Below are 13,269 nucleotides of genomic sequence, written 5' to 3'. Positions count from 1 at the left end.
AACTGGAGTCATAGAGATGGACAGCACAGAAACGGACCCTTCGGTCCAACTCGTCCTTGCTGACAAGATAGCCAACCCAATTTAGTCCAAGCTGCCAGCACCCGGCCCACATAGGGGCCAAGTGATGGCAAACGTGACTAGATTAATTTAGGATATCTGGGCAGGTTGGGCCAAAGGGTCTGTTTCTGCGCTGTGTGACTCTCATTGTCTTCAGTGGAAGCAGAAGTGTGGTTGTGAAAGCTGGACTTTTAGAGCATGTTTTGCCCTGACTGGGAAGCAGAAGAGTTTGACTGAAGTGTGTCGGTGTTAATGCCTTGATGTCTCATTTTGCTCCCACCTTCCCGGGGTCATTAACCATTTTGTGTCTGGTCCTTCCTCAAGAAGCTGCATTGCAGGTTCACCCTGAATTGACACTTTTTATTTGCTTCCCAAAATCAGACCTGCTCACTCTCAGCATGATCCCAGTGTTGTGAAAGATATTACCTTTCAGGTGGAGGTATCCAAAATTCAGAGAGATGTCAGTCTTGATGTTTTTGCTTTTTCTGCCCCTGTAAGATCCTGAATCAGCACCTTCAGGGGAATTAGTTAGAGCGGAGTGAGAACAGAGGGGGAGAGAGAGTGGGATGGTGCTTTCAATTTTGTGGAATAACAAAAGAATATTCCACAGAAAGTAGAATTGCTTGTTCTGAATTTCTACCCTGCACTGATAGTGATGACTTTTGTAATCTCTTTTTGCAGAGTATTTGAAAATCTGAAGACTGAAATTTCAAAATCAATGGATGAAGGGCTTATGCCCGAAACATTGACCCTCCTGCTCCTCGGATGCTGCCTGACCTGCTGTGCTTTTCCAGTGCCACATTTTTCGACTGACTGTCCAGTGTCTGCAGTCCTCAGTTTGTTGTCAATGTCTGACAATCACTCAATCTATTGGGACCGCAACGACTTTTGACTGTGATTTCTGTGAGAAGGATCAACGCTTTTTGGTTCCTGTTTGAAGACATTTTCAGCATCAGTGGGACTGGACGAGAGACCCCACTGTTGCAGCGCACTGTGCGTGGAGCCTGAAACAGTTATACGGCCTGGAAAGGGGATTTCACGGCAGGGAGGGCTCTACAAGTGTTTGTGTGCAGCTGAAGCTGTGGCCATGGAGAAATCTGAGGAAACCCGACCTGTGGTGGAACCGTGGAAGTGTGGCGACTGTGGGAAAGGCTTCCATGTCCCGTCTGCCCTGGAGACTCATCGGCGCAGTCACACTGGGGAGAGGCCATTCCCCTGCACCGACTGCGGGAAGGCCTTCAGCACATCCTCCCACCTGTTGGCCCACCAGCGGGTCCACACGGGGGAGAGGCCATTCACCTGCTCTCAGTGTGGGAAGGGCTTCACCTACTCCTCCCACCTGTGGAAGCACCAGCGAGTTCACGTGCCATCACAGGGGCATTGAAGGAGTGACGGCCTAGTGCCAATATCGATTGGACTATCAACCCGGTTCCGGGGATTCCCGGGTTTGAATCCCGCCACGACAGATGGCAGAATTGGTATTCGGTCAGAAATGTGGAGTTCGGAATCTAACGATGAGACCGTTTCAGGGAAGGGGTGGTGCGGGGGAGAAAGCCCCCATCTGATTCACTCTCTCCCTTGTTAGGGAAGGGAACCGCCGTTGTGGGAAAGGATTCGCTCAGTCGTTCCAGCTGCATCCTTTACCCGGTCTGGCCTACACGTGACTCCAGACCCACAGCAGTCTGGTTGACTCTACACTGCCCCTTCCTGGCAAATGAGCGGGGAGAAACTTACTTGGAGACAGGGTATGGGTTGAAATTGCTGAGTGAGGCAATACTTCCTCCGGGTTACGGCTGTACCAAGGATCCAATTACAAAGGAACAACTTGGTGCTGGCCAATAGTAAAGACAGTGAGGGGGGTGGGACAAGGGGACATGTGGTGTGTGCACTTTCACCTTCAGCTGTTCAAAAAGCAACTGCTTTTTCCCTGCCTTTTTGCTGGGGGGATCTGAAGTTGTAACAAAGTTGGGTTGCAATAAAGATTACCTGAACTTACCGCCGGGCTCAGACTCTCATTGAAAGCTTTGAGCTCCAAGAGGTTTTTGTTTTAAAGCTGCTCATTTCTTTCCGCCTCCTGCACTAAGTTTAGAACATAGAACAAAGATCATAGAACAATACAACGCAGAACAGGCCCTTCAGCCCTAGATGTTGCGCCGACCTGTGAACTATTCTCAGCTCGTTCCCTGACACTATCCCAAAATCAACCATGCGCTTATCTAAGGACTGTTTAAATCTCCCTAATGTGGCTGAGTTGACTACCTTAGCAGGTAGGGCATTCCACGCCCTTACCACTCTCTGCATAAAGAACTTGCCTCTGACATCTGTCTTAAATCTATCACCCCTGAATTTGTAGTTATGCCCCCTCTTACAAGCTGACATTACCATCCTAGGAAAGAGTCTTTCACTGTCTACCCTATCTAATTGTCTGATCATCTTATATATCTCTATCAAATCCCCTCTTATCCTTCTTCTTTCCAATGAGAACAGACCCAAGTCTCTCAGCCTTTCCTCACAAGACCCTCCATCCAGACCAGGAAACGATCTGGTAAATCTTCTCTGCTCCTTTTCCAATGCTTCCCATATCCTTCCTGAAATATGGGGACCAGAACTGTACAAATATTCCTAGTGTGGCTACACCACCGTTTTGTGTAGTTGCAGCATGATATTTGAATTCCGGAACTCAATCCCTCTACGAATGAAACCTAACACACCGTATGCCTTCTTAACAACACTATGCCTGCGTCTAAGTCAGTTATACAAATGACAAACCATCCCAAAACAGATCCTTGAGGCACACCACTAGTAACCGGACACCAGGCTGAATATTTTCCATAAACCACCACTCGCTGCCTTCTTTCAGAAAGCCAGTTTCTAATCCAAACTGCTAAATCACCCTCAATCCCATGCCTCTGCATTTTCTCCAACAGCCTACCATGTGGAACCTTTACTGAGGTCCATGTACATCACGTCAACTGCCCTACCCTCATCTCCATACTTGGTCACCTTCTCAAAAAACGCAATGAGGTTTGTGAGACACGATCTGCTCTTGATGAAACCATGTTGACTATCTGAAAACAAATTGTTGGTTGCTAGATGATTATAAATCCTATCTCTAATATTCTTTTCCAAAAGCTTTCCTTCAACAGAAGTAAGGCTCACTGGTCTATAATTACCTGGGTCATCTCTGCTGCCCTTCTTGAACAAGGGTACAACATTTGCAATTCTCCACTCTGGTACTAAACCTGTAGACAATGACAACTCAAATATCAAAACCAAAGGCTCTGCTATCTCCTCCCTCGCTTCCCAGAGAATCCTCGGATAAATCCCATCCGGTCCGGGGCACTTGTCTATTTTCACTCCTTCTAGAATTGATAACACCTGTGTGCAACTAACCTCGATCCTTTCGAGTCTAATATCTCGTACCTCATTCTTCTCCTCGACAATATTCCCCTTTTCCTGAGTGAAGACCGATGAGAGATATTCATTAACACCTCTCCAATCTCCACAGGGCCCACACTCAACTTCCTACTTCTGTCTTTGATTGGCCCTATTCCTACCCTAATCATCCTTTTATTCCTCACATACCTATAGAAAGCTTTAGGGTTCGCCTTTATTCTATGTGTTAAAGACTGCTCATGTCCTCTCTTTGCTCTTAACTGTCTCTTTAAATCCTTCCTCGCTGATCTGTAACTCTCCATCGCCTCATCTGAACCATCGCCTCATCTGAACCTCATCAACACATAAGCCTCCTCCTTCTTTGTAACAAGAGATGCAATTTCTGTTGTAAACCACGGTTCCCTTACCTTATCACTCCCTGCCTGACCGGGACATACCTATCAAGGGCACACAATATCTGTTCCTTAAACCAGCTCCACATTTCAATTGTTCCCATCCCCTGCATTTTGCTACCCTATTCTATGCATCCTAAGTCTTGCCTAATTGCATTATAATTTCCCTTGTCCCATCGATAACTCTTGACCTGTGGCATGTTCCTATCCCTTTAAATGAAACCCAACTGAATTATGGTCACTCTCTCCAAAGTGCTCACCTTCCACTAAATCAAACATCTGGCCTAGTTCATTACCAAGCACCAGATCCAGTGTGACCACCCCTCTTGTCAGCCCTTTGACATGCTGTGTCAGAAAGCCCTCCTGCACACACACTGGACAAAAACTGATCCATACGACGTACTAGAGTGAAAGCATTTCCAGTCAATGTTGGGGAAGTTAAAGTCCCCCATAATGACCACCCTGTTCCTTTCACGACTACCCAGAATAATTTTGCTAATCCCCTCTTCCCCCTCCCTCGAACTCTGCAGAGGCCTATGAAAGAACTCCAAGTAGTGTAACATTATACAAACGGAAGTGGAATTCTTGTAGCATGTCGCATACTTAAGGCTAAGACTTTAATGAATATAGAGAGTCTTTTAAAGAAAGTAGTTTTACGCGAGGAAATAACTTTAGAGTGTTGTAGTTGACCACAAAAAGAAGCAACAGTAGCATTTCACAATAAAGCTTATCGTAAGATTAGAGAAAGTGGACAAAAGAACAAGCTGTAACAAACAAGGAACAAAGAATGCAGACAAGGACAGCGGGATGGCCAGATAAGAAAATAACTGACAAGTGAGGTAATCGGCTTATGATAGGATGGGAAAAGGGAGGCGTGATTCCACAACTTGTAAACTGAACAAGAAAGCAAACAGGCTCTGTTTTGGCGCACATTTCTGCTTGGTTGCAGGAGCGTCCGGTACTTGCAAGACTGTAATAAATTGTTCTTGTTTCCAACGCTTTGTCTCAGGCTAATTGATTTGTGAGTGAGTTCTGTTTCTCACATTTCTACCTATGTTGTTGGTACCTACATGGACCATGACTTGGGTTTGGAAACCCTCTCCCTTCAGGACCCCAAAGATACGATCCGAGACTTCACGCACCCTGGCACCTGGGAGGCAACACACTAACCGCGAGTCTTGTTCGTTCCCAACACACCTTCTATCTGACCCTCTAACTATTGAGTCCCCAATGACTAACACTCTCCTCCTTTCCCTCCTTCCCTTCTGGTGCAACAGGGACAGGCTCTCTGCCAGAGACCTGGGCTCCAGTGCATACGCCTGGTAGGTCGTTTTCCCCCCTCAACAGTACCCACTGACTGATACAGCAGGAAGGAAATAAAAATAAGTCGTCCCTCCTTTCCCAGGATCCTCTGCTCTCCGACTTCAAATTTAAAACCTCAAATCAGTGACTCTCCACTCCTGGGCTGCAGCTGCCACTGAAAAACAGAAAATGTCACTTTTTTTGTGGTTAGCACTGCTGCCTCACAGCGCCAGAGCCCCGGGTTAAATTCCCCCACCCCACATCCCCCCCACGTCTGCGAGGGTTTCCTCCCACAGTCCAAAGACGTGCGTGTTAGGGTGAATTGGCCAAGCTCAATTGCCCCGTAGTGTTAGGTGACAGGGAATGGGGCTGGGTGTTTTGCTCTTTGGCGGGTCGGTGTGAACTTGTTGGGCCGAAGGGCCTGTTTCTACACTGTAGGGAATCTGATCTAAAGTTCTGGAATTTATATATTGATGAACTGAAACCTGCAACCCATTCTAAAAGATGAAGGACTCAGCAGCGGTCCAGGTTTGTTCCAAATATTGCACCGGTTGCATGACACTGTGAACTGATCAGAGGGATCTGGGAGTGCTAGTTGAGGATTCTCTAAAGGTAAACATGCAGGTTGAGTCCGGAATTAAGAAGGCGAATGCAATGTTGTCAATTATCTCAAGAGGGTTGGAATATAAAAGCACTGTTGTGCTACTGAGACTTTATAAAGCTCTGGTTAGGCCCCATTTGGAGTACTGTGTCCAGTTTTGATCCCCACACCTCAGGAAGGACATACTGGCACTGGAGCGTGTCCAGCGGAGATTCAGACGGATGATCCCCGGAATGGTAGGTCTAATATATGAGGAACGGCTGAGGATCCTGGGTTTGTATTCATTGAAGTTTAGAAGATTAAGGGGAGATCTAATAGAAACTTACAAGATAATACATGGCTTGGAGAGGGTGGACGCTAGAAATTGTTTCCGTTAGGCGAGGAGACTAGGACCCGTGGACACAGCCTTAGAATTAGAGGCGGTAAGTTCAGAACACAAATGCGGAGACATTTCTTCAGCCAGAGTGGTGGGCCTGTGGAATTCATTGCCACAGAGTGCAGTGGAGGCTGGGGCGCTAAATGTCTTCAAGGCAGAAATTGATAAATTCTTGATGTCACAAGGAATTAAGGGCTACGGGGAGAATGCGGGTAAGTGGTGTTGAAATGCCCATCAGCCATGATTGAATGCCGGAGTGGACTCGATGGGCCGAATGGCGTTACGTCCACCCCTATGTCTTATGGTCTCCTGTTTTGCTATTAATTCTGTGTCTTATGATCCTGCAGCACAGCCACCGGCAGAAGGAGCAGCGCTGCAGAAGCTAGTGCTTCCAAATACACCTGGGTGGGCGGGGTTTAGTTTGGAGGGCGGGTTTGGGGGGAGGGGGAAGTTCATGGGCGGGGCGTGTCTCGTGAGAGGGTCACGAGCTAGTAGGCGGGGCAAGGGTCAGCGGGCGGAGCGGCGCGTCCAACCTGGAGGCGCGTGGCTTTGTGAGCGGTAGCGCGTGGAGTCAGGGGGCGTGGTTTTGACTCGCGCGGGGACCGCGGCGAAAGGGCGGACTTTGGTGCTCGATGGGGAAGGAAGTCTGGGTCCAAGAGGCGGGGCTTTGTCTCGAAGGGGCGGGCATTACGAGCAGCGTTCAAAAGGACGGATTTAATGAGATGCGCATGGTAGGGGCGGGGTTAATGAGCAGAGATGGGAAGGGGCGGGGTTTACGTGTGGCATTGTTCGAGGAGGGGGCGGGACCAGTACAGGGGGCGTGGCCATCCCGAATCCGGAAGTGTGCCCGCGGGCTGTTTCCTCCGCTGGAGCCTCGGCTGCAGCAAATAAGGTAAAGCTTTATCAATATTTCCTTTTACAGAGTTTGTATTTAATAACCAGTAATGGCTACTCAATATCATCAGAAAGTCCCAAAATGCAATTCATTTCAATCCAGTGCTGATAAACACTGAGAGTTAATTTTCTACGGGACGTAACAGCCTCAGCACTAAAATGGTCTCACAAGGGAACGGCTGTGAATGTTATCACTTGGGATCCTGTTCACACAGATTCACCGATGCTGAGGCAAACGTTCATAATTTCCTCACAACATCCTGTTATCACTTGGTGAGCCCAGGTGTCCCTATCTTTAAGTTCTCTCCTCTTTCTGAGCCTTCCTGTCTGTTTATTTTCTAGTGCAGTAAATGTATTCAATAATTCAGCATTACATTTTAGTCTGAATGTTTAAAGGCAAGTTTTAAGGCAAGAGACTTTATCACCCAGATGCCCACACCCTCATTCCTCCCTTTGATTGCACCACGATCACTGAAAGAGAAGGCTAGTCCAAACGAATGCCCTTCAAGGTGGTCCAGCCATCAACATCCTGTAGAGCGGCACCACCATCTTCGCAGCTCATCTGGTCATATTTATCATCGCCATTGACACGTGTGTGTGAGCCATCGGATCGGAAAAGGAGCATCTTCCGGGGCAAATCTATATCGCTAAGGGACCTCATAAGCCTAGCAATTAAATACCTAACAATACCAATACCGACAAACAGACATAGCTAAATTGATAAGCCAATTGTACCATCAGCCCGATCTGCAGTTTCCCCAACTGGTCCCTTCAGTCATTCTGTCAAGGAATACCTGGATCTCTTCTTGTATCTTAGTAATATTGCCAGTGAGATTGGGAATGCCCATAGTGCATTTATCTTGGACAATGGTGCAGACCTCACCCTCCTGGGGGAGTATATAGTCTAAGGCATACCGATTCTGCACAGAGTAAAGACACAGGTCTGATAATCCCAGTTTACTCTGTTTCAGAGCCTCTTTAGTCTTATTTCCTCGAATGGTCAGGCCGCAAAAGAGGGAATTGCGATTCTGTTGACTTGACACCCCTGCTGATCCTTCCAACCTCAGGGTACTCTGGATTCCCCAGCCTATCGGGTGTCCTGTATTGTCACCCAGTCCCTTGGGATCCTTCCAGGTGGAGCAAGGTTGGCTGAGACCGACCGCTGCATCCTCCTCAGATGGAGGTTCCATCGACTTGTCCACTGGCCAGGACAAGGTACTGTTGTGGGGATAAGGGCTCCGATAGTGACCTTATGAGGGACATCTTTGCCATCCAGGACAAGGAAATTGGTAGCTTTACCTTAGCTGAAGAAATAATAGTCTGGTTTGGTGTATATTACAGAGAGTTTGTCAAAATAGATTACTGAAATGTTACAGCAGGGAGTCTGGACAGGTCTACAGGACTAAAGGGTTGATGTTTTGCAAGAGGAGTTGCTTGAGCTCTGTAAAAAATGGGCCAAGTGACTCGAGCACTCGCACTGTATGGGAGACAATGGTCCTCAGAATGCTATTGCCATTGGGCTCTCCCTTAGACCTATTGTACATCGTCTTGGTGACAGAATCAGGTTCTGAAAAGAGAAAAGGCCTATAAATGCACAAGGGAAGGGTTCCGTTCCAGGTCCATGTGCCACATAAGGCCTGCTGTACCCCAGCCAGTGTTACACCAGCTGTTTGTATACACAGACCGGAGGTATTGGAAAGTGATATTTCTCTTCGCAGGGTCAGCAGTAGGATGTCTGACGAATAGATTGTAATCGGGGACTGGGGACGGGGCAAGTAAGTCGTCTACCGATAGAGAGGAATAACATACTACTGCCTCTGGGGTGAAGAGCGTTCTGTGGGCCTGTAAAATAAGTTGTTTGTGGATTGAGGAGTTTCCCCTATCAGGCTTCCCTTTTCTCGAGTCAGCCTTCCTGCAAAAAGGGATGGTGTTCCTGGGCGTCCTTAAAATATTTACCATAATAACAGGGTTGATCATTTTTATCCGCACTCGGCTTGCGTCTGCAGGTAAAATCATAAAAACATGGTAACGACATGGTAACTCCCACTGATTTCTACTGTCCTGATCGACCATCTGGTCTTTCTGATATAAGAGTCCATTGCAATAATCAATCTTCGTCACGTTCCACACGTCAAAGGCGTCTGGTCCGGTGCACTGGATGACATCTCCTCAGCATGGGTGGTGGATAATCTCTGATCATTCCTGGTCGCATCCATACTTAGTGGCTTTCCCCATCAGGATGTTGTACGTGATCAGAAAGGTAAGGAGATAAGCGATGCCCCACATGTCCCTCCTCTTAGTTCAAGTATCTGTAATATGATTAACATTAGAACAACAGCAAGATTCAAAAACCCAACTGGACAGGGTCCACTCCTTTTGTTGGGATTCCAGGATTCTCTCCTCCTCTTCCCCCCTTTTGATTGGTGCAGTTTACAATTGACAATGGTGCAGGTGGACCCAAGCTGAGCGCCCAGCGACTGTGACCGCCAAGGGGGTGGGAAGTAAAACCTGGAAGGGCCATCCCAACGAGGATGGAGACCTTTGCCAGTCCAGTTCCTGACGAGCACCAACGAACCAGGCTCTTCCCGTGACGAGGCTCAAAGGGAGGGAACATCGCTGTCAGCCACACGCTCCTTGGAGTGAGTCTGGTCCATTGTCCGAGCTAATGCACGCAGGTACACTGAAGCAGGGAATTATTTCCTTGAACAAAATCTACACCACATTCTCAGCAGTAGCGTTAGGAGGAGGGTAGGCTTCAATCCACTTGGAAAAGACATCAGCAATAAGAAAAACATATTTATAGCAACTCAACTCATTTCTACAACTCAATGAAGTCCAGTTGAAGTGTCTCCAAGGGACCCTCCAGCAAGGGAGTTCTTGAACTAAGAGGTGGGGCATCGCCTACCCACTGCCCTGTTTGATCACGTACAACATCCTGATCGGGAAAGCCACTGACTGAGTATCGATGCGATCTGGAATGATCTGAGATTATCCTGATGTCATCTGGTGCACCAGACCAGACGCTTTCAACATGGAGTCGCTTGAGCGATGGCGTGAGCTGCCAGAGGAAGTGGTGGGTGCTGGTACGATGGCACATTAAAAGGCTCCTGGACGGGCATCTGAATATACAGGGTTCAGATGGGTCAGGGCCAAGTGATGGCAAATGCAACTGGAGTCATAGAGATGTACAGCACAGAAACAGACCCTTCGGTCCAACTCGTCCTTGCTGACAAGATAGCCAACCCAATTTAGTCCCAGCTGCCAGCACCCAGCCCCCATAGGGGCCAAGTGATGGCAAACGTGACTAGATTAATTTAGGATATCTGGGCAGGTTGGGCCAAAGGGTCTGTTTCTGCGCTGTGAGACTCTCATTGTCTTCAGTGGAAGCAGAAGTGTGGTTGTGAAAGCTGGACTTTCAGAGCATGTTTTGCCCTGACTGGGAGCAGATGAGTTTGACTGAAGTGTGTTGGTGTTAATGCCTTGATGTCTCATTTTGCTCCCTTCTCGGGGTCATTAACCATTTTGTGTCTGATCCTTCCTCAAGAAGTTGCATTGCAGGTTCACCCTGAATTGACACTTTTTTTATGCTTCCCAAAATCAGACCTGCTCACTCTCGGCAGGATCCCAGTGTTGTGAAAGATATTAACTTTCAGGTGGAGGTATCCAAAATTCAGAGAGATGTCAGTCTTGATGTTTTTGCTTTTTCTGTCCCTGTAAGATCCTGAATCAGCACCTTCAGGGGAATTAGTTAGAGCGGAGTGAGAACAGAGGGGGAGAGAGAGTGGGATGGTACTTTCAATTTTGTGGAACAACAAAAGAATATTCCACAGAAAGTAGAATTGCTTGTTCTGAATTTCTCCCCTGCACTGATAGTGATGGCTTTTGTAATCTCTTTTTGCAGAGTATTTGAAAATCTGAAGACTGAAGTTTCAAAATCAACAGATGAAGGGCTTACTCCCGAAACATTGACCCTCCTGCTCCTCGGATGATGCATGACCTGCTGTGCTTTTCCAGCGCGACATTGTTTGACTGACTGTCCAGCGACTGCAGTCCTCACTTTGATGTCAATGTCTGACAGTCACTAAATCCATCGGGACCGCAACAATTTTTAACTGTGATCTCTGTGAATGGGATCAACGCTTTTTGGTTCCTGTTTGAGGACATTTTCAGCATCAGTGGGACTGGACGAGAGACCCCACTGTTGCAGCGCACTGTGCGTGGAGCCTGAAACAGTTATACGGCCTGGAAATGGGATTTCACGGCAGGGAGGGCTCTACACATATTTGTGTGCAGCTGAAGCTGTGGCCATGGAGAAACCTGAGGAATCCCACCCTGTGGAGGAACCGTGGAAGTGTGGCGACTGTGGGAAAGGCTTCCGTGTCCCGTCTGCCCTGGAGACCCATCGGTTCAGTCACACCGGGGAGAGGCCATTCCCCTGCACCGACTGCGGGAAGGCCTTCAGACATTCCTCCCACCTATTGGCCCACCAGCTGGTCCACACGGGGGAAAGGCCCTTCAGCTGCCCGAAGTGCGGGAAGGCCTTACCCAGGTCGCCACCCTGCTGAGGCACCAGCGGATCCACACGGGGGAGAGGCCGTTCACCTGCTCTCAGTGCGGGAAGGGCTTCACCTACTCCTGCAACCTGCAGAAGCACCAGCGAGTTCACGTGCCATCGCAGGGGGATTGAAGGAGTGACGGCTGAGTGCCAATATCAATTGGACTATCAACCCGGTTCCGGGGACTCCCGGATTCGAATCCCACCACAACAGATGGCAGAATTGGTATTCAGTCAGAAATGTGGACTTCAGAAGCTAACGTGAGACTGTTTCAGGGAGGGGGCGGGGGAGAAAGCCCCCATCTGATTCCCTCTCCCTTGTTAGGGAAGGGAACCGCCATTGTGGGAAAGGATTCGCTCAGTCGTTCCAGCTGCACCCTTTACCCGGTCTGGCCTACACGTGACCCCAGACCCACAGCAGTCTGGTTGACACTACACTGCCCCTTCCTGGCAAATGAGCGGGGAGAAACTTACTTGGAGACAGGGTATGGGTTGAAATTGCTGAGTGAGGCAATACTTCCTCCGGGTTACGGCTGTACCAAGGATCCGATTACAAAGGGACAACTTGCTGTTGGCCAAGAGTAAAGACAGCGTGGTGAGGAGGGAAAGTGTGGTGGCAGGGGGAGGGGAGGGGAGGTGTGGTGTGTGTACTTTCACCTTGAGCTGTTCAAAAAGCAACTGCTTTTTCTCTGCCTTTTTGCTGGGGGGATCTGAAGCTGTAACAAAGTTGGGTTGCAATAAAGGTTACTTGAACTTACCACCAGGCTCCTCCCACAGTCCAAAGACGTGCGGGTTGGGGGGAATTGGCCACGCTAAATTGCCCCGTAGTGTTGGGTGACAGGGAATGGGGCTGGGGGTTTTGCTCTTCGGCGGGTCAGTGTGGACTTGTTGGGCCGAAGGGCCTGTTTCCACACTGTAGGGAATCTGATCTAAAGTTCTGGACTTTATATATTGATGAACTGAAACCTGCAACCCCTTCCAAAAGATGAAGGACTCAGCAGCGGTCCGGGTCAGCGGGCGGTGCGCGCGTCGAGCCAGGAGGCGCGCGGCTTTGTGGGCGGTTGCGCGTGCGGGCAGGGGGCGTGGTCTTGACTCGCGCGGAGTCCGTGGCGAAAGGGCGGGGTTTGGTGCGCTTGGAGGAAAGAGGTTTGGCTCCCAGAGGCGGGGCTTACGAGCTGCTTCCGGAAGGGGCGGGAGCAGACCCAGGGGGCGTGGCCACCCGAAGGCGGAAGAAGGCGGCCTGTTTCCTCCACTCGAGCCTCGGCTGCAGCAAGTAAGATAAAGCTTTATCAACATTTCCTTTTACAGAGTTTGTATTTAATAACCAGTAATGGCTACTCAATATCATCAGAAAGTCCCAAAATGCAATTCATTTCAATCCAGTGCAGATAAACACTGAGTTAATTTTCTACGGGATTCAACAGCCTCAGCACTAAAATGGTCTCACAAGGGAACGGCTGTGAATGTTATCACTTGGGATCCTGTTCACACAGATTCACCGATGCTGAGGCAAACGTTCTTAATTGCCTTACAGCATCCTGTTATCGCTTGGTGAGCCCAGGTGTCCCTATCTTTAAGTTCTCTCCTCTTTCTGAGCCTTCCTGCCAGTTTATTTTCTAGTGCAGTAAATGTATTTAATAATTCAGCATTACATTTTAGTCTGAATGTTTAAAGACAAGTTTTAAGGCTATAGACT

General features: G+C 48.6%; 2 protein-coding genes across 3 annotated transcripts in view; both read left to right on the top strand.

Annotated features, from left to right (window-relative positions):
- LOC148145020 (uncharacterized) overlaps positions 1-1,139 on the top strand; it is a 76,068-nt gene extending 74,929 nt beyond the window's left edge. The window contains exon 2 of the mRNA XM_087975636.1: positions 739-1,139. Coding sequence (XP_087831762.1) covers positions 739-949 — 211 coding nt within the window. The 3' untranslated portion in view covers positions 950-1,139. The remainder of the gene's footprint in view (positions 1-738) is intronic.
- The window catches only part of LOC148145018 (uncharacterized), a 268,501-nt gene that overhangs the window by 170,124 nt on the left and 85,108 nt on the right, over positions 1-13,269 (top strand). The gene's annotated exons all lie outside the window — the stretch shown is intronic.

This window comes from Chiloscyllium plagiosum, unplaced genomic scaffold (assembly GCF_037043375.1).
Source record: "Chiloscyllium plagiosum isolate Xiang-an unplaced genomic scaffold, Cpla_swu_hap1 HiC_scaffold_27, whole genome shotgun sequence".
In the NCBI taxonomy this organism is placed as follows: domain Eukaryota; kingdom Metazoa; phylum Chordata; class Chondrichthyes; order Orectolobiformes; family Hemiscylliidae; genus Chiloscyllium; species Chiloscyllium plagiosum.
This window is presented reverse-complemented; position numbering and strand designations above follow the sequence as displayed.